This window comes from Danio rerio, chromosome 2 (genome assembly GCF_052040795.2).
Source record: "Danio rerio strain M-AB ecotype USA chromosome 2, GRCz13ab, whole genome shotgun sequence".
NCBI lineage: Eukaryota > Metazoa > Chordata > Actinopteri > Cypriniformes > Danionidae > Danio > Danio rerio.
In genome coordinates, this window is record NC_141022.1 from 1690001 (window position 1) to 1717500 (window position 27500).

The window sequence follows — 27500 nt, forward strand, 5'->3', positions numbered from 1 at the left end:
TTAAAAAATCGTACGGACACTTTGAACTGTTTAATATTTTAACTAAAGTATTTTATAATGAAAAAGTCAACTAGTTTAATGCTGATACAGTAATTGTTTTCCTGATTGTCTTTATTTTAGGCCTGATCTTTTGTTACTTGATGGTGAGTAAAGCATATATCCATTATGCTTGTTGTGTTTATATTCGTTGTTAAATGTTAATATAATGACATAATAACGCCTATATTTATCATTATTATTCTCTGCTCTACAGAGCCCACTAACATGTTGGACGTGAGAGCCATTCTGTGGCTGGAAAACTACTTACAGGTAAGTGCTTTTAACAGACAGTTCAGTGGACCACTTTAATAGATGAAAATAATAATAATGTAGGACTAATATATTGGTAATAAACTACACGATTATTTAGCACTTTCTCTCTGTGTGTGTCTCTCTCTCTATATATATATGGAAATGCAGTGTAAATGCAGCCTCAGTGTGTGTGTATGTGTGTGTGTTTACGTTTAGTCCAGCGGTGTCCAAACTCAGTCCTGGAGGGCCGGTGTCCTGCACAGTCTAGCACCAACTTCCTTTAACACACCTTCATAAAGTTTCTAGTCTACCTAGAAAGAGCTTGATCAGCTGGTTCAGATGTTTAATTGGGGTTGGAGCTAAAATATGCAGGACACCCGCCCTCCAGAACTGAGTTTGGACACCCCTGGTTTAGTCATTTAGCTTTTGTCCAAAGCGACGTACAATTGAGTTTCTGTGTGTTTCTGTGAGCGCAGACATGGCAGTCCACCATTCTGGTGGTTTCTCACGATCGTAACTTCTTGAACGCGGTGGTCACAGACGTCATTCACCTGCACTCGCAGCGGCTGGAGAGTTATCGCGGAGATTACGAGAACTTCATTAAGACCAAAGAAGACCGGCTGAAGAACCAGCAGAGGGAATATGAGGCTCAGCTGCAGTACAGAGAACACATACAGGTACCGCAGCATCAGCACCACTGCTTACAGGACGAGTTAAATAACAGTAGAGACAAAACAAGTTTTTGATGCTTTAATAAGTGCATTTACTCATCACTAAAGTAACACATTAGACTACAATGGGTTTAAGCGTGGCTCTATGCTTTTTGTGGAATTTTTTTTATTAAATAAATAAATTTATAGTTATTGTTTTTTTATTTAATGGATAAATTATTACATAATTATAAAAATGTAAATATTAAATCTATATGTTTTTTGTAATGGCTAAAAAAGCTTAGCTATACAAACATATAAAATATTGAAGTATTTCTAACAAAGTGCCTGGTGTATTAAGAGAGGAAGAGTGTGTCCTACAGTTGGTTGCGTGAGTGAATGCTTTACTAAGAGAGGTCTTTAATGTAGTTTTGAAGTGAGAGAGTGCGTCTGAGCCTCAGACATTATCAGGAAGGCTATTATAGAGTTTAGGAGCCATATATGAAAACACTCAACCTCCTTTAGTGGACTTTGCTATTCTGGGTACTACCAGAAGCCCTGAGTTAGAAAAGAGTATTTTGACACTAGTGTGTGTTTTCTGTGTGTATATATATATATATATAATGATACAAATTACATTTACAAAAAAAATGTATCAAAATGGTTTTGTTTCTGTGTATACACTCACCGGCCACTTTATTAGGTACACCTGTCTAATTGCTTGTTAATGCAAAATTTCTCATCAGCCAATCACATGGCAGCAACTCAATGCCGTTAGGCAAGTAGACATGGTCAAGACAATCTGCTGCAGTTCAAAACAAGCATCAGCATGGGAAAGAAAGGTGGTTTCAACCTTCAGGTAAATGATTTTGCACCTTTGGGATGTGGTGGAACGGGAGATTGGCATCATGGATGTGCAGCCGACAAATCTGCAGCAACTGTGTGATGCTATCATGACAATATGGAGCAAAATCTCTGAGGAATATTTACAGTGGCTTGTTAACTCTACGTCATGAAGGATTAAGGCAGTTCTGAAGGCAAAAGTGGTCCAACTTGGTACTAGTAAGGTGTACCTAATAAAGTGGCCGGTGAGTGTATATAGATACACATAAATTATGTCAAAAAAAACCTTTTCATTTGGATCTGATTAATCTTTGGCCAGCACTAAGTTTTATTATTATTATTATTATTATTATTATTATTATTATTAATTACAAACTTTTGAAATGGTTTATTTTGTTAGAAGCATAACATCATTACGAATGACTATTCTGATTATTGTAACTCAGCATAATACAGCATAATATCAAAATAAAAGTTTATTAATTAATTCATTAACAAAAAAGATTCCCGCTGGTGCTTGATTGATGTGGGTTTTTTCCCATTGATGTCACAATATTAACTACATATTAACTGAAATGTAAAATGAAATGGCTTGTGTTAATGTTGTTTTCAGGTGTTCATCGACCGCTTCAGATATAACGCCAACAGAGCCGCTCAAGTGCAGAGCAAACTCAAGCTGCTGGAGAAACTGTGAGCTTTTACATCTATATTTTCCCCAATAATTCATCTCTAATAACTGATTTATTTCTCTTTGTCATGATGACAGCACATAATATTAGACTAGATATTCTTCAAGACACTAGTATTCAGCTTAAAGTGACATGTAAAGGCTTCACTAGGGTAATTAGGGTAAAGTTAGGGTAATTAGGCAAGTCATTGTATAACAGTGGTTTGTTCTGGAGACAATCCAAAACCTATGTAGCTTAAGGGGGCTAATAATATTGACCTTAAAATGGCTTTAAAACAATTAAGAACTGCTTTTATTCTAGCAGAAATAAAACAAACAAGACTTTCTCCAGAAGAAGAAATATTATAGGAAATACTGTGAAAAATTCCTGGATCTGTTCAACATCATTTGGGAAATATAAAAAAAAAAAGTAAAACAATTGACAGGAGGGCGAGTCAGTTTGACTTCAACTGTACATATTAAACTGTCGCTCTGAATGTCTCGCAGGCCTGAACTCAAGCCTATGGTCAAGGAGTCTGAAGTCGCCTTACGGTCAGTTTCTCTCCATTCTCTGTGTCTGTGGATCAGATTCCTGCCTGTCAGACTCATGTTTGTTTCTTCTGCTTTTCCGCCAGTTTTCCGGATAACTTTGAGAAGTTGTCTCCGCCAATCCTGCAGCTGGATGAGGTGGAGTTCGGATATTCGCCTGAGCAGCGGCTCTTCAGCGGACTCTGCATCTCCGCTGATCTGGAGTCACGCATTTGCATTGTGAGTGTTTGCTGTAGATGATCTGAATACACTGAGGAATCTGCTGCTTAAAATCTGTACTAAATATTCTTCAAGACACTAGTATTCAGCTTAAAGTGACATGTAAAGGCTTCACTAGGGTAATTAGGGTAAAGTTAGGGTAATTAGGCAAGTCATTGTATAACAGTGGTTTATTCTGGAGACAATCCAACACTAATATTGCTGAAGGGGCGAATAATATTGAGCTTAAAATGGATTTAAAACAATTAAAATTCTAGCCGAAATAAAACAAATCAGACTTTTTCCAGAAGAACAAATATTAGAGCAAATACTGTGAACAATTCCTGAATCTGTTCGACATCATTTGGGAAATATTTGCGTGTGGTTGTAGGTTGGTGAGAATGGAGCTGGTAAATCCACTCTACTGAAGCTGCTGATGGGAGAACTGACGCCCCTCGGTGGAGCCAGACATGCACACAGGTAAACATCACACACACACACACTAAACTCTGTCTGTCTGTAGACTCACACATTGTTGTGAAACAAACTCCATAAAATTACCCCTAATATTGATAAAGGAAACTTCTAGAAATATTCCAACCAATGGGGTTAAGATTGTTTTTATTATTTGTAGTATCACAATCTCAGTGTTTTCATTATATATATATAAATATACTTGGAGCAGACAAACTTTGGCCTCTTGGAAATAGTTTCTTTTAGTTTTAGTTTGAAAAAGGATTAATAAATGGATGAATGAATGTATAGATGGGTCAGCAGACATAAAGATGGATGGATGGATTGATAGATAGATTAGCTGAAATAAAAATGAATGGATGGATGGATAGGTCAACAGGGATGGATGGATGGATGTATGGATGTATGGATAGGTGTGTGGGTGGGTGGATGGATGGATGGATGGGTGGGTGGATGGATGGATGGGTGGATGTATGGATAGGTGTGTGGGTGGGTGGATGGGTGGATGTATGGATAGGTGTGTGGGTGGATGGATGGATGTATGGATAGGTGTGTGGGTGGGTGGATGGATGGATAGGTCAACAGAAATAAAAATAGATAGATAAATGAATGGATGGATGGAAAAGTTAACAGAAATTAAGATGGGTGGATTTATAGATAGATCAGCAGAAATAAAAATGGATGGATGATGGAAGATAGCTCAACAGAAATAAGGATAGATGGATGGGTGGATGGATGGATAGATAGGTCAACAGAAATAAAATAGAAGGAGGGATGGATGGATAGATAAATGGATGAATGGTGGATGGATGGATAAATCGATAGGTCAACATAAATATGGATGGATGGATGTCAACAGAATGATGGATGGATGAATGAATGGATGAATGAATAGATAGGTCAACAAATATGGATGGATGGATGGATGTCAACAGAAGGATGGATGAATATATAGGTCAACAGAAATATGGATGGATGGATGGATGGATGAATGAATAGATAGGTCAACAGAAATATGGATGGATGGATGGATGTCAACAGAAGGATGGATGAATATATAGGTCAACAGAAATATGGATGGATGAATAGTTCAACACAATGGAACCTAAATAGATCAACATTTATTTTGCCGTCACCTCATTATTCAGTTTCTCATCAAATCCTCTGACCAATCAAACGCTCTCTAGCCTCTGATGTGCCCCGCCCCTTCTTTTAATTTCTTTTTATTTGATGTGCTTGAGCTCAACCACTCTCACTGGCAGAGCTGTGAGCAAAACTAAACGCTATTGGTTGTTTTAAAAAAGGGGAGGGGCTATATCCCACCCTCTCTTCATGTTTCCGTTGAGATTACTAGGCATAAAAAATGCACATTTAAACACAAGCAGACTCTCTCCTGTGTCGTCTCCCACAGAAAGCTGAAGATCGGTTATTTCAGCCAGCATCACGTGGATCAGCTGGACCTGAACGTCTGCTCCATAGAGCTGCTGCTCAAGAGATTTCCAGGTACTGTCTCCTCACAGATCATCATCATTAGTAAATGCACAAGTCCTGCTGAGAGACTTCTGATGCTCCAGTGTTTATTAATGAGGATATCAGAGGACATCACAGTCATTCAGACCATACACACTCAGAAGTCTTTAATACTCAAGTCAACACTATTTATAAGTGACAGTTCACCCCAAAGACAAACCAGGAGAAATTTGGGGTATCATTATTATTAATATAGTTTCATCCAGTACATCCTACTTGAATGTTTTTAGTGCATGTGCGTTTGTGTGTGTTTATGTACTTGTGTGTGTTCAGGTGAGACGGAGGAGGAGTATCGCCATCAGCTGGGCAGATACGGCATCACTGGAGAATTAGCCACGCGGCCGGTGGCCAGTTTATCAGGAGGACAGAAGAGCCGCGTGGCTTTCGCTCAGATGACCATGCCCTGGTAATACACACATGTAAACAGCAGGGTTTATACACTTACCTGTATGGTACAAATGTAATGTAATTTTATTATTGTTTTATATTAGTGCTGTCAATCGATTAAAAAAAATGAACTAATTAATCGCACCTTTTTAAAAAAAATTATCGCGATTAATCGCATTTAAAATACTTAAACTTGTAATTTTGGCTATTTAAATGTAAAATTAATGTAAACGCAAGACAAAAAATATTAAAATTCAAAATATAATTGTTTATTAGAAATAAAATTCAAAATATAATTGTTTATTAGAATTAAAATTCAAAATATAATTGTTTATTAGAATTAAAATTCAAAATATAATTGTTTATTAGAATTAAAATTCAAAATATAATTGTTTATTAGAATTAAAATTCAAAATATAATTGTTTATTAGAATTAAAATTCAAAATATAATTGTTTATTAGAATTAAAATTCAAAATATAATTGTTTATTAGAATTAAAATTCAAAATATAATTGTTTATTAGAAATAAAATTCAAAATATAATTGTTTATTAGAAATAAAATTCAAAATATAATTGTTTAATAGAATTTTTGTTTAACTTGTAACACAGATTTCTTCATGTAAACAACATACCCACAATAAACCATCAAGATCCTGGCGTGACAGCCATATTTATTACAGAAATTAAAACACAGGCATGTTAATGACATTTAAATATCAGAACAATCAATGCCAATAAAGAAAACACTGATTTCCATGTTGGAAACTAAGTGGACTGCAAAAAAATGCCAAAATACAGGAATTGCAGATATGGAAAATGAAAAATTATAATAATAAACTATAGAATACAAACTGTTGCACTCACTGTAAAGTTTTATTGCTGTGAGTTAAGAACATTAATTATAGAGTAGAAACAATTTTGCTTAATCCTCCTTTACATTCATCCAGTTGCTAAGACTAGGAGTATCCCGAATGCCCGCAAATGAATGATAATTTCTCGCAACCCGGTCATTAAATACATTGCACACCCCTCTCGCCCCTACTCAGATACGTCGCTCACTCCACCCCTGACACAGACACACACACAGACACACACACAGACACAACACACACAACGCGCTGCAGACGTTTTGGCCCCAACGGCCTTTCATACTGGAGCTTCTCCCCTCAGATTCAACACGCATGATCACGTTCATTAAATTTGCTTAAACTAAGCGTCCTAAAGTATTACTGTATTTCACAAGGATTCTGACACAACAACGCGAAGCATACACTTTCATTGCGTTTAATGAGGAAACACGCTAAACTTGGAGGGCTCATGCTGAAAGGCAGAGTAATGCCCTGTCTTTGACAGCTCGCGACTTCACCAGAGACGTTTTGAGTACATTTACATAAGACACCAATACTCCGATTTTAATATGATTAAGATAATACTCTTATTAAAATTCTACCCTGTAGCCTTAAAAGGAACCTTACCTTAAAGGAACACCGAGTCACGAAATGCGGAGGATTTTCTTTCTGTTCGCCATGCGGTATCAACTTACAACAGATGTCGAATGTTAAAAATGAAACACCCGAAATTGCATGAAACTCTGGAGAGCTTGTGATGCAACTAATTGTTTTATACTGGAACTTGCCTCCAAAAAGTGCTTTCTTGGTCTTATCCACATTTATTGCATGTTGAACACGCGTCTACCACAACAGGAAGTAAAAAAACCTGAACTGCGTTAATTGCGTTAATTTTTTTTAACGCGTTAATTATTTAAAATTAATCGCATGCGTTAACGCACTAATTTTGACAGCGCTATTTTCAACATATGTGTAACTTATTTATCTATTTTTAGTGTAGAGAGCTCCGCTGTGACATGGGAATTTCCCTTTGGGGATTAATAAAGTCAAACAAACAAAATAAGAACAAATATAAACTATTTAAAATGGTAAATATGAAGAATTTAGCTACAGAGTACAATAGCCACAACCATTCGCTCAGTCTAATGCACATCTAATTAAACCGTCATATAAGTCACATTTACATCCTCGCTTTCGTCTCATTTCTAGCCCCAACTTCTACATTCTGGATGAACCGACCAATCATCTGGACATGGAGACCATCGAGGCCTTGGCAAAAGCACTCAACAAGTTCAAGGTAAAACACAACCGTTCCTGCTGTCTAGCAGAACTATTAGTGGTAAGATCAAAAGTTTTGTGAATAATGATGTGCGGTAGCTATAGTTTTATTAAAATGCCACATCATTATTGTGCTAAGCGCGCGCCTTTGACACAATGCCAATAAGCTTAGGGTTGTTTCCAGTGCAAGCGCACTGCGATTTATGCAGGTAAAACTAACCGGTCTGCTTCACACTTTGTATGGAATATTTCAGTTAGAGCTGGACGATATGGCAAAAAATTATATCACAATATATTTCTTAATTTCGGTCGATAAGATTCTGATATCGATATGGAAAATATTAAAAAGACAAGAAAAAAACTGCTAAGAATGCACACAATAGATGTGTGTAGCTACAAATGCCTGCAATCTGAATTTGCAAAGTCTATAATACCTCCAGGCTCTTATAACTTGTTTTTTTTTTTATATATATAAAAACAGTACAAAAAAAGGCAATTTTAACTTTGTATTTAGCCTTTACAAACAATAAATGTAAAATAAACTATCAAATAAATAAAACTCTCGGACTCAGCTTATTTATATATATATATATATATTTAAATTTTCCTTAATTTTTCCTCAATTTCTGTTTAATGGAGAGATTTCTTCAGCACATTTCTAATCATAATAGTTTTAATAACTCATTTCTAATAACTGATTTATTTTATCTTTGCCATGATGACAGTAAATAATCTTAGACTAGATATTCTTCAAGACACTAGTGTTCAGCTTAAAGTGACATTTAAAGGCTTCACTAGGTTAATTAGGCAGGTTAGGATAATTAGTCAAGTAATTGTATATTGATGGTTTGTTCTGGAGACTATCGGGAAAAAATAGCTTAAAGGGGCTAATAATTTTGTCCCTAAAATATTTTTAAAAAAATTAAGAACTGCTTTCATTCTAGCCGAAATAAAACAAATAAGACTTTCTCCAGAAAAACAAATATTATCAGACATACTGTGAATCTGCACAACATCATTTAGGAAATATATAAAAAAAGAGCAAAAAATTTAAAGGGGGGGCTAATAATTCAACTGTATATATGCGTGTGTGTATATATATGTGTGTGTATGTGTGTGTATATATATATATATATATATATATATATATATATATATATATATACATACACACACACATATATACACACACGCTATATATTGCCCGCTATATATGAGCAATATCACACTCGTAGCAGTGCGATATGGCTGTATATCGGCACTGGTGGGAGGCGTGCCTCAACAATAAAAAGGTTGTTTGTTATCATAACTGTTAGTTACTAATAACTAATTAACTAGTATTAATAGCTTTTAGTAAACTTGCAGTTATAGTGTATATAAAGTTAAAGTCTGAATTATTTGAATATTTAAATCTCAAATATTTCCCTAATGATGTTGAACAGATTCAGGAATTTTTCACAGTATTTCCTATAATATTTCTTCTTCTGGAGAAAGTCTTATTTCTTTTATTTCGGCTAGAGTAAAAGCAGTTTTTAATTGTTTTAAACCCATTTTAAGGTCAATATTATTCGCCCCATTGAGCAATATTAGTGTTGGATTGTCTCCAGAACAAACAATCATTATACAATAACTTGCCTGATTACTCTAACTTTACCCTAATTACCCTAGTGAAGCCTTTACATGTCACTTTAAGCTGTACAGAAGTGTCTTGAAGAACATCTGGTATAATATTTTGTGCTGTCATCATGACAAAGAGAAAATAAATCAGTTATTAGAGATGAGTTATTAACACTATTATGATTAGAAATGTGCTCTCTGTTAACTCTGACATCAGCTGTCTGTGTGAACATGAATGAAGTTTATAGTGTGCAGTGAGTATAAAGTGTTTGATATATGTGTGTGTGTGTAGGGTGGTGTGGTTCTGGTGTCCCACGACGAGCGCCTCATCCGGATGGTCTGTAAAGAGCTGTGGGTGTGTGAAGCTGGTCGGGTCCACCGTATAGACGGAGGTTTCGATGAGTATAGAGATATCTTGCAGGAACAGTTTCGCAAAGAGGGATACTTGTGATGGAGTCGCTACAGAAAACACCCCGAAACTGCCATTGAGGAGAGCGTCCCAAATCCCGGAGGCTTTACTGCTGGAGTTCATCCCCCCCCAAAAAAATCATGCGGGTTCAGGACCGGACGCTTGCTGAACTTCTGTGTAGATCGACATATTAAAAGATGAAGGTGAAACGGACATATGCACAACAGATGTTATACCCCACACCGCTTTTAAAAACCACACAATACGGTAATAAAATAATAACTGTCCAACATCTCTTTAATATTGTGTGTCTGGTTATTAACATTAATGATTTTATAGGATACAGGGGTGAATTACACTCACCGGCCACTTTATTAGGTACGCCTGTCCAACTGCTCATTAATGCAAATTTCTAATCAGCCAATCACATGGCAGCAACTCACTGCATTTAGGCATGTAGACATGGTCAAGAGGATCTGCTGCAGTTCAAAGTGAGCATCAGAATGAGGAAGAAAGGGGATTTAAGAGACTTTGAGCGTGGCATGGTTGTTGCTGCCAGACGGGCTGCTCTGAGTATTTCAGAAACTGCTGATCTACTGGGATTTTCACGCACAACCATCTCTAGGGTTTACAGAGAATGCTCCGACAAAGAGGAAATATCCAGTGAGCGGCAGTTCTGTGGGCGCAAATGCCTTGTTGATGATGCCGGAGGTCAGAGGAGAATGGCCAGACTGGTTCCAGCTGATAGAAAGGCAACAGTAACTCAAATAAGCACTCGCTACAACCGAGCTCTGCAGAAGAGCATCTCTGAACACACAACACGTCCAACCTTGAGGCGGATGGGCTACAGCAGCAGAAGAGCACACCGGGTGCCGCTCCTGTCAGCTAAGAACAGGAAACTGAGGCTACAATTCACACAGACTCACCAAAACTGGACAATAGAAGATTGGAGAAACGTTGCTGCTCTGAGTCTCCATTTCTGCTGTCGCATGGTCGGGTCAGAATTTGGCCTCAACAACATGAAAGCATGGATCATCCTGCCTTGTATCAGCGGTTCAGGCTGGTGATGATGGTGTGGGGGAGATTTTCTTGGCACACTTTTGGGTCCATTAGTACCAATTGAGCATCAACGCCACAGCCTACCCACAGAGAACCTGAGTAAATGGCCTCCACAGTCACCAGATCTCAATCCAATAGAGCAGCTTTGGGATGTGGTGGAACGGGAGATTGGCATCATGGATGTGCAGCCGACAAATCTGCAGCAACTGTGTGATGCTATCATGACAATATGGAGCAAAATCTCTGAGGAATATTTCCAGTAGCTTGTTGAATCTACGCCATGAAGGATTAAGGCAGTTTCGAAGGCAAAAGGGGTCCAAGCCAGTGCTAGTAAGGTGTGCCTGATAAAGTGACACACACACACACACACACAAAGTTTCATAATGATTTTATTTAGCAACAATAAAAAGTATTAGATGGATTAAATAACGTGTGTAATATGACATTTTCCGTGCACAACAGAAGTTTAACGCAATATAAACAAAAAACAAAGGGCCCATTTTCATATTCAGACTAAAAATAATTCAACAAATCTGATGTCAAAACTACTGAACTTGATAATATAAATGCAAGAGGAGCATCCATCAAACACAGGCGGATGCTGAGTCCTTCCAAAACATTTCATTATTCAAGTTCAACCTATTTAAAGAGTCACGATTAAAAGTTTACATCATTCATGTTCAGAATAGTCGTTTCATCCATTATATAAGTCATTCTCTCCCCCTATAAACTAAAATCTATTTAAATCATTCTCTGTCCTCATGATCACAGTTCAGCAGCGTATTGGAAATTTTATTAACTCGAATGTCGTCCGATGCATGGCGTTATTATATTATTACGCTATTAAACCAGCTCGTTCCCTCATTAGTGGTCAGTAAATGTCGGGCAGTTGCGAGTAGTTCCTGCTCCAGTAGTTGTCATTGTAGAGCCAGTCTGGAGCTCCGGTGTGAGGGTTCGAGCCCTGATGAAACCACCTGCAGGTCAACATTAACATGCAAATCAGTGCTTGATAAACCTCACTACTGTTTCTATACAGAAACACAGGCTGACAGAACTGTTTCTTTAAAAAAAAATTCCTGAGCAACACAAAAACATTAGAGATGTTAGATTAACAGTCTTAAACTGGCAAAGCCTTAAACGCTGATAGGAACATGTTAGCAATATGCTAAAACGTGTTAGCAATGTGTTAACAAGCTAGGAATGTGTTGAAACATGTTAGCTGTGTGACACATGGCAAAGTACTTAAATCTTCTATGTAAAACATGCTAAACACGTTAGCCATGGGGTAAAACATAGTAACTTGCTGTAGCATGCTAAATACATGCTAACCATGCAACATGCTAAAACATTCTAGCAGTGTCTTTAAAAAAAAAAAACTAGAAATTTGCTAAAAATCTACAAAAAACATCAATGTGCTCAAACGTTCTTACAAATATAAACCATGCTAATTATACATTAGCCATATGCTAAAACATGATTTACTATAGCATGCTAAATACCGGTTAACCATGTGCTAAAAACATAACATTGTGTTAAAACGCTAAGAAAGTGGTAAAACATGTTAACTGTGTACTAAAGCATGGCATTGTGCTCAAACGTTCTAGCAATATAAAGCATGCTAATTATATGTTAGCCATGTGCTAAAACATAACAAATGTGGTAAAACATGGCAGAAAATTTAAAACATGTTAAACACATTAGCCATGGGGCAAAACATAGTCATTTGCTATAGCATGCTAAATATCTGTTAAATTTGTTAAAACATGGTAAAAACATGTTGACGGCATACTAAAACATGGCAATGTGCTAAACGTTCTAGCAATGTAACAACATGTTAAATACATTAGCCATGTCATAAAACAGCGCATGTTATGTCATGCCAGCAAATTTATAAGATGCTAAACATGTTAGGAATGTGCAAAAACAGAAATGTGTTAAAAAGCTTAGAATGTATTACAACTTGCTAAAACATGTTAGCTGTAAACTAAAACAGCAATGTGCTTAAACATTTTAGCAACATAATGCATTTTAACCGTGTTAAAACATAATTGGCAAAGCCATGTTTTTGTACACAGCTTATACGCATGTTTTAACATATATCTACATTTTTAACATATTGCTAAACATTAGCTATGTATGAAAACATGGCTTTGTGCTGAATCATTCTATAAATGTAAAAACATGCTAAATGCACGTTAACCATGTACTAAAACACAACGTGGTAAAAAGCTAGGAATGTGTTAAAACATGATAGCAATTTATTTTTATTTTGTTCAAAGTAAAACAATCTAATAAAATAGCAAGAAACATTTTAAATATCTGTTTACCATGTGTTAAAACATGCCAACAAATTTAAAACGTTGCTGTTGTCACACATGGCTAGTATATGCTAAAACATGCCAAATACTTGTTTAACGTGCTAAAACATAATGGGCTGAAACATTCAAATAAACTTGTTAAAAAGCTAGGAATGTGTTAAAAACATGTTAGCAATGTGCTAAATACATGTTAGCCATGTGTTAATGTAGCATCGTGTTAAAACATTATAACAGTCATGAATGCTAGCATATTCAGTTTTGTCTTTATAAGAACTAAATCAGTCAGATTCTTGCTTTCTCGTAGCGTATTAATGAACACGTCAAACCTTATTTTCCATTCCTCGTTGGATTTGGAGCGATCTTTTCGCGCTGTTCGTTGTTTTTCCTCCAGTCTGTTTTTCTCTGCACTGGCAACATCTGAAGAAAGAGGAGCAATGCAGAATCCCCAACAATCACTACACATTTGTAAAAACAATTAAGTTAACATAATGTTGGGATAACATGTAGGATTTTGCAGAGTAGGCAGGTTATACGATGCTAGTTATTAGTGATAATTAGTACTTAAACTGTCTAACAATGTGTTAAAAAGCCAAGAATGTTTTAAAACATGTTAGCAGTGTATTAAAACATGGCTATGTGCTGAATCAATCTATCAATAAAAAAACATGTTAAGTATATTAGCCATGTGCTAATATGTATTTAGAACATGTTTTAAAATTGCTAGCATGTTTTAGCACATTCCTAGGTTTTAAAACATGTTAAATACATGCTAACAATATAGTAAAATATGTTAGCAATGGGTTTAAAAGTTAGGAATGTGTTTAAACATGTTTTCGTAAAGGACGAACATGTTTTTATTAACATGACAATGTGCTGAAACCTTCTAGTGGTGTAAAAAACATGCTAAATATGTGTTAGCCATGTGCTAACATGTATTCAGTATGTTTTAAAATTGCTATCATGTGTTAACACATTCCTATGTTTTAAAACATATTAAATACATGCTAACAACATGCTAAAATATGTTAGCAATATGTTTAAAAGTTAGGAATGTTAAACCTTGATTGCCCTGAACTAAAACATAACAATGTGCTGAAACATTCTAGCAACATAAAAACATGCTAATTATATGTTAGCCATGTGCTATGCATTTTGCATCTTTTAAAATTGCTAGCATGTTTTAACACATTTGTAGGTTTTAAAACATGTTGAATACATGCTAAAATATGTTATCAATGTGTTTAAGTTAGGAATGTGTTAAAACATGTTAAACATGTTAGCCCTGTACTAAAACATGTCAATGTGCTGAAACATTCTAGCAATGTAAAAACATGATAAATATATGTTAGCCCTGTGCTAATATGTATTTAGCTTGTTTTAAAGTTTCCAGCATGTTAACACATTCCTAGGTTTTAAAACAAGTTAAAAACATGCTAACGATATGCTAAAATATGTTAGCAATATGTTTAAAAGTTAGGAATGTGTTAAACCACGTTAGCCCTGTACTAAAACATAACAATGTGCTGAAACATTCTAGCAATGTGAAAACATGTTAAATATATGTTAGTCATGTGCTAATATGTATTTAGCATGCTTTAACACATTTCTAGGTTTTAAAACATGTTAAATACATGCTAACGATATGCTATCATGTTAGCAATGTGTTAAAACATGTTAATAAAAACATGTTAGTCCTTGTGCTGAAACATTCTAGCAGTTTAAAAGCATGCTAAATACATGTAAGCCCTGTGCCTAAACATAGCGATTTGTTAAAGCATACCAGCAATGTAGTTAAAGGCTAGGAATGTGGTAAAACATGCTAACAATATTAAAACGGAATGTTACTAAATGCCCTTCTGAGACACGATAAGAGAACGATGTACCAATGTTGCCGTTCTCCAAGGCTCTGATATCAGGTCTCAGGCGACAATCTGTAGGTGGAAGAACTTTCTCCATCTCTACATCCAACTCATTCAACTGCAGAGCAAACGTGGTAAAAGCGTAGTACTGAGAGAGAGAGAGAAAGAGAGAGACAAACTGATCATTATGAGGCACATATTACTGTGGCTACTGTTCTTACTGCTCTAAAACAAATGTAAGAAACCACCTCTGAGTGAATGTTGCTTCAAACATTTGCATATTGTTCAATAACATCACTGACATTAATCTAAATCCTGCACAAATACACAGATTTACATGAATAACCAGATCGATCGATGACTCAAACATGCAGATATCTGTGGTCTCCTAATAATGAGTGACTGTACTGCATTACTCTTCTAACGTGTCATTCATAAAACTGATTCTTGTCGGCTGCTTGTGCTCCTCTCGTGTCCCTAAAATGATGCTAAACTGATAATGAATCGAGATCAGAATAAGAGATCAGAATTGGTCCTACTTTGCCCGAGTTGTCTGGCCGTGGTGAGATCCTCCAGATGAGTTCACTCCCAGGAATGAGCTGCACCGTCTCTGCTTCTGGAGGAGGCATTTCATCCGGTTCCTCTTCCACATGACTGCTCTGAACATCACATCACACCAGACAGATTAATAATCTCAAGTGTTTGTAAGATGCTTCAAGTGGATGATAAATTAGTGATCACTAATAACATCATTTAAATTGTATTTATGGGTGGCGCAGTGATTAGCACAATCGCCTCACAGCAAGAAGGTCGCTGATTCGAGCCCTGTCTGGGACAGTTGGCATGTCTGTGTGGAGTTTGCATGTTCTCCCCGTGTTGGTTAGGGATTCCTTCGAGTGCTCCGGTTTCCCCCACAGTCCAAACACATGCACTAAGTAAAACATTGTATGTATCATAATCAGTGGTAAAAGTACCATTACTTGCACAAAAATGTAGTGCCAGTAGAGTAAAAGAATCTGTTGTAAATATTACTCAAAGTAGGAGTAAAAGTAGAGCTTTTTAAAAGTACTCAAGAGTAATGAGTAGTGAGTATTACGCCATTTTATTAAGTCATTTTGCATTTACATGCAGTTTGTGCAGGGTTGTGTAAACGTAACATTCTGTAGTGCACTTAGTAATCTTCCTATATTAATTTGTTCAATCCAACTTTCTTCCATTGTTTGTTCTGTCCTTCATCTTTAATTTGTTCGTTCCTTCATTCGGTCCTTCCATCGTTCCTCCCTTCATTTGTTCGCTCATTCATATTTTTGTTCCTCCCTTTATTAGATCCTTTGTTAATTTGTTCGTTCCCTTCTTAGTTTGTTCAGTCCTTCCTTGAATTCTCACTTCATTCATTTGGTCTTTTGTTCGTTCGTTCGTTTTTATTTTTCATCCTTTCTTCATTAGGCCCCTTGCTCTTTCCTTCCTTTATTCATTCCTTTGGTCCTTCCTTCATTCCTCCCTTCATTTGTTCACTCATTCACGATTTTGTCCCTTCCCTCATTAGGTCCTTTGTTCGTTCCTTCCTTCCTTAGTTTGTTCAGTCCTTCTTTCATTCATTTGGTCCCTCCTTCCTTCATTAGTTCAGTCCTTCCTTCGTTCGGTCCTTCCTTCCATTTTTCATTCCTTCCATTTAATGATTGTTTAAAGAGGCTGTTTGGTGATTTCAGTCATCATGCAACATCCTTTTTTTTTTTTTGTTGTTTTTCAGTCGACATCTATTTTCTCATCAGTGACATCCAGTCTATTAAAAGACTGCGCGTCAACGTGTGTAAAGATTTTGAACATCTTCTTGGACGCTTCTGAAAGGTTTGCTGCATTTATAAAGCGCCCATGTGTTGATGTTGTTCAGTATCATGTGATTTACTTTCTATGTGCGATTTGATTAGACCGGAATCACAGGACTGATTTCTCTACGTTAGCCAATCACCAAGGACAAGAAAGAAATAAAGCAGTGACTGCAGGTTGAAGGAAAGTAGTGGAGTAAAAGTACCGATACAGCACTAAAAATGGACTCAAGGAAAAGTAAAAGTACACAATTTTAAAACTTCTTACAATTTTCTGAGAAAAACTACTCAATTACAGTAGTTTGAGTATTCTAAATTAGTTACTTCACACCACTGATCATAATTAGTAATGTTGTAAAAATAACTGTTAAACAGCACTTGGAAAATACTTTACACATTTCACTGAAGGGCTAATAATTTTGACCCTGAATCGATGTGTGATGTAATCAGTGATATCGAGTGCGATGCAAGCGGTCGTCACCGGCGTGCTGCTCTTCTCTGGTCGCTTCACGTCTGATTTTCTGTGAGCCTCGAAGGCCGCTGGATCCACAGAATACAAACACTCGGTCCATTTACCATAGAGCGCACACACCTTCTTCTTACTGCACAGACAAAGAAAATAATCAAGTTATTAATAATCGAGCTATTAATGCCTGTGCATCAGCAAAGTAGCAGATATAAAACAGCACTAGCTGTGAAATCAGTGCTGGTCAGGTGTGCATGTGTGCTTCAGTGTGAGTGTGTGCTTGATGCTTCTGTCAGTCTATGTCGCTCCTGTCGCTGTTCATCTAAAACTCCTCATCTATAATCCTCTTAGTCTATGCTGACATTATCTTCAGCAGCTCAAACACTCTAATGTTTAATGGACAGACGGCTGCTTCTCACTCAGGGCTGCTGGACATGCTAATGAGGGAGATATGGGCACTAGTGGGCGGGGCTTTCCCCCTCTGATGACACGTACAAAGGGAGAATGTCAATCAAAGTGTTTCTGCAGACTGATTACATCAAGCCTGATTATGAACAATAGAATTAATTGTGGATAGACAGACAGACAGACAGATAGATACAGGTATAGGTACAGTATATATGTGGAATTCTGAAGTGTTTTCATGCCTTTTATCAAGGATGTATCCTTCCACTTTATGCAACTCTTTTCCAAAGATGCCACATGACTTGAAGGTCAAACAGCATCTTTCTCCAGTTCTGTTGAGAAACAACAGCTGTTTACCACATGAAGAGTACTATAGTAATTTATAGTAAATATTACAGTGTTTGAACAATGTATAACAGAGTATATATTATAGTATTTACAACTCTTTACTAATGAATTCTCCAGTATACTGTAGCATTAATAATAGATATACTACTAAAATACTGTACTGTATTTTGTATTACTTTACTGTAAACTGTGGTGTACCGGAGTATATTATACCCTGTTGTTGTAGAAAACTACAGTTGTTTAAATTAATAGTTGTGTAATTATAGCAACTATCAACAGAACAGATCAACTACTATAGATGTTGTGTTACCATAGCAACTGTAGAATCAACAGAACAGATCAACTACTATAGATGTGTTACCATATCAACTGTAAAAACACTGCAACAGATTGATTACTATAGTTGTCGTGTTACCATAGCAACTGTAGAATCACCACAACAGATCAACTACTATAGATGTTGTGTTACCATATCAACTGTAAAAACACTGCAACAGATTGATTACTATAGTTGTCGTGTTACCATAGCAACTGTAGAATCACCACAACAGATCAACTACTATAGATGTTGTGTTACCATATCAACTGTAAAAACACTGCAACAGATTGATTACTATAGTTGTCGTGTTACCATAGCAACTGTAGAATCACCACAACAGATCAACTACTATAGATGTTGTGTTACCATAGCAACTGTATAACCAACACAACAGATCAACTACTGTAGATGTTGTGTTACCATAGCAACTGTATAATTAACAGAACAGATCAATTACTAAAAATGTTGTGTTACCATAGCAACTGTAAAATCACCACAACAGACCGATTACTATAGTTGTTGTTATCATAGCAACTGTATAATCAACAGAACAGATCAACTGCTATAGATGTTGTGTTACCATAGCAACTGTAAAAACACAGCAACAGATCGATTACTATAGTTGTCGTGTTACCATAGCAACTGTATAATCAACACAACAGATCAATTACTGTAGATGTTGTGTTGCCATAACAACTGTAGAATCAACTCAACAAATCAATTACTAGAGTTGTTGTGTTACCATAGCAACTGTAAAATCACCGCAACAGACCGATTACTATAGTTGTTGTTACCATAGCAACTGTATAATCAACAGAACAGATCAACTACTATAGATGTTGCGTTACCATAGCAACTGTAAAAACGCCGCAACAGATTGATTACTATAGTTGTCGTGTTACCATAGCAGCTGTATAATCAACAGAACAGATCAACTACTATAGATGTTGTGTTACCATAGCAACTGTAAAGACACCGCAACAGATTGATTACTATAGTTGTCGTGTTACTATAGCAACTGTAGATCACCACAACAGATTAATTCAAGTACTTTAGCGCAGTGGGTTTCAAAAACACTTTAGTATTTACTCTAAATTACCGTAGTATATACACATTTAATATGAAATGAGAGGCTGATACTTGCTCTTACTTATGATTAATAATTTCCACATTTCCGTATTGCTCGATCCACAGTTGTCCCATGATAATGTTATGAACGCAGCAGGTGGGGTTTGTCCATGTGTAGGCCTCACTGTGCCTGAGAAACAACACAGGAACAATAAACACGTCAATGATGTAGATGATTATTAATTATTATCATTTAACTGGCACAATAGCACTCTATTTACACCAGATAGATGATGACAGCACATAATATTAGACTAGATATTCTTCAAGACACCAGTATTTAGCTTAAAGTGACATGTAAAGGCTTCACTAGGGTAATTAGGGTAAAGTTAGGGTAATTAGGCAAGTCATTGTATAACAGTGGTTTGTTCTGGAGACAATCCAACACTAATATTGCTGAAGGGGTGAATAATATTGACCTTAAAATGGCTTTAAAACTATTAAAACTGCTTTTATTCTAGCTGAATTAAAACAAATAAGACTTTCTCCAGAAGAAGAAATATTAGAGGAAACACTGTGAACAATTCCTGAATCTGTTCAACATCATTTGGGAAATGCTTGAGAAAGAAATGAACAGGAGGGCTAGTAAAAGCATGTGATTTGGAACGCCTCAATTAAATATACACACATTTGTGCACAAACAGGACAGGACTCACCCGGGCAGCTCCAGGCTGATGATCCCTCGCGGTTCAGCTTCTACACTCTTTCCCCAGAACTTGAGTTTGGGATAAATGGAGCCGTGAAACATGAAGTCCTTCTTTATGCCCTCGGCATGAAAGGCACTGATGGGTGGATGATGACTGACCTGCTCGGAGATCCATCTGAAGCCCAGATCCTCTCTGAGGACGGAAACACACCGCGCTCAGGACCACCCGTACTTAAACCGCACTTCAACACACTTTTAACTGCAGTTTGAAGGTGAAATGAACACTAGGGGGCAGTATGACTGCATCATCCCATGTGTTTTTCACACTAATAATATTTACAGAGATATATTACTGATAAATACAGGATTATTTTCATGCAGCTCTTTGCTCAACACCAAATAAACAGCACTAAACATCTTAACACTGTCTATGATTAGTAATAAACACGTTTGCATCCCCTATCTATCTTCGTATGGACACTTTTCTGGCATATAAGCTATGAGCTCACTTTATACGGTGTTGTATTTATGCCGCAGAACGCTCGGACGTTTGAGTCTAGTGAAGCACACTTTCAGCAAAAGGAAATAAACGCAATGTAAAATCAAGGTAAACTATGTGCTGGTAGTGCACTTTTCTCTTCTGTTTGCTTCTGAAAACACTATCGGTTGGGTTTAGCGAAGAGTTTAGCGAAGTGTTTCGCTAGCTGATCCGTACACTCCGCCTTCTGAATGTCTACAAGAAGGACGTGCATCTGAAACTTACAACGGAACACTCCCTAAGTAACGTATTTTAGATTCGCACGTATGTAGACATCACAGCGCCCTCTAGTGGATTTGTGAACTGAAACATCCCACAACACGTACCCGAAGCAATGTATTTCAGGTTTCGCAAAAATGGAGGCTGAGGCATATATGCCTGGGTCCTCATACATCATCATATGAGTGTTCGGAAAATATCTGTCACATGTTTGCTTCAAAAATGTAGACAGCGCCCTCTAGCAGATTTGTTATTAGAAATGTGTAATAAAACGTACTTCAATTAACTTATTTCAGAGTCACAAAAATGTAGACAGCGCCCTCTAGTGGATTTGTTATTAGAAATGTGTAATAAAACGTACGTCAATTAACTTATTTCAGAGTCACAAAAATGTAGACAGCGCCCTCTAGAGGATTTGTTATTAGAAATGTGTAATAAAATATACCCCAAGTAACGCATTTCAGTTTCGCAATAATGTAGACAGCGCCCTCTAGTGGATTTTTCATTAAAAATGTGCGATGACATGTACCCGGAGCAACATATTTTAAGTTTTACCAAAAAAATAAAGGCTAAGCCACAAGTTTCTAATAAGCCTGGCTTGTAATAAACCATCATATGAGTGTTTAGAAAAATATCTGTTACACGTTTACTTCATGTAACATATTTAAGATTTGCAAAAATGTAGACAGCGCCCTCTAGCAGATTTGTTATTAGAAATGTGTAATAAAACGTACGTCAATTAACGTATTATAGAGTCACAAAAATGTAGACAGCGCCCTCTAGAGGATTTGTTATTAGAAATGTGTAATAAAATATACCCCAAGTAACGCATTTCAGTTTCACAATAATGTAGACAGCGCCCTCTAGTGGATTTGTTATTTGAAATGTGCGATGACATGCACCCGGAGCAACATATTTTAGGTTTTACCAAAAAATATAGGCTAAGGCACATGCTTCTAATAAGCCTGGCTTGTAATAAACCATCATAAGAGTGTTTGGAAAATATCTGTATGTTTACTTTTTTTCGTAATGTATTTCAGATTCGCACAAACGTAAACAGCGCCCTCTTGTGGATTTGTCATCTTAAACTGAAAGGAAATGTACCCGGAGCAACGTATTTTACATTTTGCAAAAATGTAGGCTAGTGCACGTATTTCCAGTCACTAGATGAAGATCTGATTGAATCTCTGACCTGACGAGCTCGTATGTTTCTCCCAGCAGTGGATTGAAGGGTTTTCCAGTTCTTTCCCACTGTGAGGCCACGGCGGACACTGCAAACGCTGCGACACACTAAAAAACACACACACACACACATTACTGACACATGAAGAGTCACGTCTGGGAATATTGTTTTGTTATGGCTGCAGAGCCAGCAAATCTGAACGTCAGTTTTAAAGCTCTGGGAATAGTAATTATCAATCTACATTCATATTTTGCTAATAGACTGTTAATGAATTTTACACTTGTAATGCATATTTCTCTATATTCTTTAAAATTATTTTTGGATTTTATTATTTATTTTAACTTTCATCTAAAAGAACCACATTTAAAAAAATGTAAACTGAATTAAATATGATCAGCAATTGCTTACTAATGGCCTTAAGTAAATATACATTCACCAGCATGGATCACGTCACACTGAGCTAGACTTTATTTTAGGGATGGTAAGGGAACAGTGGGATGAAGGGAAGTAAGCAGATGAACGGTGAACAGGTAGGCAGGTTGATCGGGCATCCTACGATCATGCCCAGATACTCAGGGTGGGGGTACTGTCACTGTAATATTTTGGTAGAGTGATTGGGCCCCCCCAAATCAACCTAGGAGGGAGGAGAGGGTTATAAGGATTGTTAATGGGAAGCAAGGAAATATAGCGAGGGAGGGAGGGTTCGAGAGAACGAGAAGAACAGAGCTAGAGGGCTGGTCTGCCTTAAATAAGTTTTAGGGAGCAGGTGATTGGATAAGAAGACAAAGTGAGGTGTGGTCCTGCTGCCGAACCTTTGTTAACAAGTTAACCCCATAACAAATTAATTTAATGATTAAACTTGTTTTAAATGTCACTATGTTTCTGCGACAGTGTTATACTAATTTTCATTAAATTCATAAAAAATATGCAGTTTTTAAAACAATATTTCAAATATAAAAATAGTATTTTTTATTGTAGGTTACCTGTAAAACATATGAATGAAAGTTTCAAAAAGTTTATTAATAACTATTTAAGAAATCTGCATGTACTGATTGTGGGTCAAAGTGCACCTGTATGTGTTATGAGGATAAATCCACCAATGCAATTATTATTCACAGCTAAAATTATTTGTATTAAATTTCCATAAAATTACAAATAATTATCATTTCAATACATTTTATCAATAATGCATAATGTGTGCTAAAGGCATTTAAATGCAAAGCCCATTGATTCATTCAGGACTAAGCTGTAATCAATATTCCTTGTGCTGGAATTTAAAATTCTCCCTCTCAATTAAATATGCAAGTAAAACGAAATTCTGTGTATCATCTTGATGCTAAACTTTGTACATACAACAATTTCACCAAACACTTATTAATAGGCCTTGCTTAAGGTCCAACGCTCTGCTTATTTCAGCTCCTGCTCTATTTTTCTATCCACAAAGGGTTCCATGGCCTAAAATATAAAAATATGTTTACCTTCATTCTGTGGATGGAGTCTTGGGAAGTGTTGGCTCTGTGAATGAGGTACGTGTGCTCCATGTACTCAGTCAATCTCTGAAGAAAACTCAGAGGCTCATTAAAAATCACCGGCATTGTGATTTTGGACAGCTCCTGTGAAGAGGTGAGGAGGAGAAAAACTGGTCAGAATAACAAAACTGAAGAAATATTTATATAGTCTTCAGATTAGGGTTATATTTCTGCACTGAAGTCCCTGAAGTTGAAGAAACACTAATATTGTGTGTGTGAATTGTCTTTGACTCACCATCCCAATGCATTTTTTGAGGACGCTCCACATACTGAGGTTGTTTCTTGAAAACATGGCAGCCGGAAGAGCCGACCTGTTCCCGGACAGAAACACAAAAAATTTGTATCATATATCATAGTATAGAATTATATGGTATCATATAGTATCGTATCATATCATATTGTATGGTATATCTTCGTATCATATCATATATCGTATCATATATCATTGTATCAGAATTATATGGTATCACATAGTATTGTACCATATTGAATCGTATGTCATGGTATCATATGGTATCATATCATTGTAACATTTCGTATCATATCATATATCATCGTATCGTAACAGAATCATATGGTATCATATAGTATTGTATCATATTGCATTGTATCATGTATCATTGTATCATATGGTATCATATCATTGTAAAATTTCGTATCATATCATATATCGTATCATACATCATCGTATCGTATCTTAGAATCATATGGTATCGTCTAATATTGTATCATATCGTAATGTAACATACTATCGAATCATATGGTATATATCATTGTAACATTTCATATCATAAATCATTGTATCGTATCATAGAATTATATGGTATCATATAGTATCGTATCATATCGTATTGTATCGTATTTCTTCGCATCATTTCAAATATCGTATCATATATCATTGTATCATAGAATCATATGGTATCACATAGTATTGTACCATATTGAATCGTATGTCATGGTATCATATGGTATCATATCATTGTAACATTTCGTATCATATATATCATATCATATATCATCGTATCATATCATAGAATCATATGGTATCATATAGTATCGTATCAAATCGCATTGCATCATTTTTCATCATATCATATGGTATCATATCATCATAACATTTCGTATCATATCATATATCATTGTATCGTAACATAGAATCATATGGTATCTTATAGTATCGTATCAAATCGCATTGCATCATATATTATCGTATCATATGGTATCATATCATTGTAACATTTCATAACATATCATATATCATCGTATCGTATCATAGAATCATATGGTATCATATAGTACCGTATTGTATCATATATCATCATATCATATTATAGTATCGTATCGTATATCACATCATCGTATCGTATCATATTATAGTGTTGTTTCAAATCATTGTAACATACATCATAGTATCATACCATATCGTATCATATCATCGCATCATGTCATAGTATGTTATCGCATCACATCAACGTATCATATCTTATCGTACTGTATTGTAACGTATATCATCGTATCATATGGTATCATATCATTGTAACATTTCCTATCATATCATATATCATCATATCAAATCATAAAATTATATGGTATATAGTATCGTAACATATCATATCATATATCATCGTATCATATGGTATCATATCATCATAACATTTCGTATCATATCATATATCATCGTATCATATGGTATCATATCATCATAACATTTCGTATCATATCATATATCATTGTATCGTATCATAGAATCATATGGTATCATATAGTATCGTATCATATAGTATTGTATCATATATCATCGTATCATATGGTATCATATCATTGTAACGTTTCATATCATATTTTAGTATCGTGTCATATATCACATCATCGTATTGTATATCATAGTGTCATACCATATCGTACCATATGGTATCATATCATCGCATCATATCATAGTATTGCATCACATCATCGTATCATATTGCATTGTAATGTATCATATCGTATCGTACCATTAAATCAAAATCGTATTGTATCATATTATACCATAGTATTACATCGTATCATATCACATTATCGTATCATATCATCTCTTATTATCCTATCATAGTATCATATCGTATAGTTTCATATCATATTGTTTCATATTGTATCGTACCACATCATATCATAACACATCATATCACTGTATCCTATATTATATCATATCATAATGCATCATATCATATATAATATCGTATAATATCATAATATCATCATATATCATAATGCATCATATCATTGTATTGTATAATATCATATCATATATTATATTATTATTTTCAAAAGTAAATGTCCCTAAATACACCTACAAGCATTATTTAATCTTGGTAGCAGCAGCAGCAATGATATGAATGTGCTATAATGCGTAAATATAAGTTTGTTATGAGAGTAGAGTGAACGCAAGTTTAAAACAAGAGGAAAGCTTAGTCACATGACAGTGAACATATATACCTGTGGTTTTTGACTCCATTGCGCTGGGTTCGATCACCCTGACTACTGTCCCCTGACATGACGTCTGCCTCTGGGGCCACACTGTTTTCTGATCTGCCTCTAGAGAAAGGACAGCAAAAACACCATTACTTAAGAGAGCAAGAACATTTTAGACCTGTACAGCACATACGGTTGAGCATTATTTGCCCTCCTGTATATTTTCTGTTTAACAGAAAGAGGATTTTTACAATGCATTTCTAAACATAATAACTCATTTCTAATAACTGATTTCTGATATCCGTGCCATGATGACAGCACGTAATATTAAACTAGATATCACATACTAATATTCAGCTTAAAGTCATTGGACAACTGTTGTTTTATGTTGCCAGTCGAAAAATAATGACTTAAGGAGGCTAAAAATACAAATAACTAAATATTTTCCCCCGAGTCAGACTGAAAACAAATTGACTTTCTCTAGAAGAGTGAAATATAATGAAAAAATATTAAAACGGGTAAATAATAGGGTTAATAATTTGTCCGTGCTATTAATAGTCTTGTGATGCTTTTGCACTCTAAAAAACACAGGGTTAAATACTACCCAAATTGGGTTGTTTTTAACCCTACTGCTAGGGAAATATAGGACAGAACACATCAGGGGTTAAATTAACCCATGTAATTGGGTTATTATTTTTAACCCCACAACTGGATTCTTTTTTCTACCAAATAATTGGTTATTTTTACTTAAATAATAGGTTAATTTGATTTAATAAATAGGTTATTTTTATTGTAATATTTTGCTTTCTTTTAAAATCATTAACCACATAAAAACAAGCAGGTCAATATTGTATTAGCTTAGTTTTTGTTCCATTAAGAATGTTCAGTACATTACACTTAGTAAATACACTGTACATCAACTAAAAATTCAAGAGATCATACAACAGTAAATACAAATTATAACAACTCGTAGACTTATAGAAACTCAGTCAGGAACTGTTTTAATGATGCCGTTTTTCACACATCAGCGAATGGATTTGTAACGGATATATATCTGCTCCACACATTTCTGTCAGAGTAAAGCACACGGGATTATAAGATTATGACAGTATTAGATTGTGCGCTACGGTATGATGACATCTGTCCACTGCTAAGAGTCTGCTATGATCAAATGCTGGGTTGTTTTAACCCAACGGTGAGTTATTGTTTCCAGTGACACTGAAACTGCACTTTTTAGCTCATGGTTAGACTTTTTCATATTCAACCCAGCGCTGGTCTAAAACGATGCCGCATTTTTTAGAAGTGCACCTACAACATGAACTGATTTCTTTTGTAATTCCTCTTTATTAATCTCTCAGCTCATCCTGGGGTTTATAATGCTGCAGGTTTCTCTGCATTCAGCTTGTTCTGCTATTTTAAGTGTGTTTACTGCAGTTCAACACCATATTGAACATCTGTCTGAG

General features: G+C 35.7%; 2 protein-coding genes and 1 long non-coding RNA gene across 10 annotated transcripts in view; 2 read left to right on the forward strand and 1 right to left on the reverse strand.

Moving 5' to 3' along the window:
* The window catches only part of abcf3 (ATP binding cassette subfamily F member 3), a 21660-nt gene extending 11625 nt beyond the window's left edge, over window positions 1-10035 (forward strand). Inside the window, exons 11-21 of the mRNA XM_087240268.1 lie at window positions 121-143; window positions 254-309; window positions 768-968; window positions 2398-2474; window positions 2959-3003; window positions 3087-3219; window positions 3590-3678; window positions 5084-5175; window positions 5476-5608; window positions 7649-7736; window positions 9627-10035. Coding sequence (XP_087096394.1) covers window positions 121-143; window positions 254-309; window positions 768-968; window positions 2398-2474; window positions 2959-3003; window positions 3087-3219; window positions 3590-3678; window positions 5084-5175; window positions 5476-5608; window positions 7649-7736; window positions 9627-9785 — 1096 coding nt within the window. The 3' untranslated portion in view covers window positions 9786-10035. The remainder of the gene's footprint in view (window positions 1-120; window positions 144-253; window positions 310-767; window positions 969-2397; window positions 2475-2958; window positions 3004-3086; window positions 3220-3589; window positions 3679-5083; window positions 5176-5475; window positions 5609-7648; window positions 7737-9626) is intronic.
* Window positions 10036-11178: 1143 nt separating this feature from the next.
* LOC100331149 (oxysterol-binding protein-related protein 1) overlaps window positions 11179-27500 on the reverse strand; it is a 65874-nt gene continuing 49552 nt past the window's right edge. For all 8 annotated transcript variants that reach the window (XM_087240285.1, XM_087240283.1, XM_087240287.1 and 5 more), the window contains 12 exons: window positions 26062-26160; window positions 23822-23897; window positions 23536-23670; window positions 22067-22164; window positions 20128-20310; window positions 19494-19601; window positions 17919-18008; window positions 17287-17407; window positions 15519-15638; window positions 15004-15127; window positions 13447-13537; window positions 11179-11776 (listed from right to left, as the gene is read on the reverse strand). In XM_087240285.1, the coding sequence (XP_087096411.1) occupies window positions 11674-11776; window positions 13447-13537; window positions 15004-15127; window positions 15519-15638; window positions 17287-17407; window positions 17919-18008; window positions 19494-19601; window positions 20128-20310; window positions 22067-22164; window positions 23536-23670; window positions 23822-23897; window positions 26062-26120 (1308 nt within the window). In that variant the 5' untranslated portion in view covers window positions 26121-26160 and the 3' untranslated portion in view covers window positions 11179-11673. The remainder of the gene's footprint in view (window positions 11777-13446; window positions 13538-15003; window positions 15128-15518; window positions 15639-17286; window positions 17408-17918; window positions 18009-19493; window positions 19602-20127; window positions 20311-22066; window positions 22165-23535; window positions 23671-23821; window positions 23898-26061; window positions 26161-27500) is intronic.
* On the forward strand, window positions 16420-19624 carry LOC147846176 (uncharacterized). Its single transcript, XR_015478085.1, has 3 exons — window positions 16420-18278; window positions 18983-19235; window positions 19288-19624. It is a non-coding gene; the product is annotated as an uncharacterized LOC147846176 (long non-coding RNA).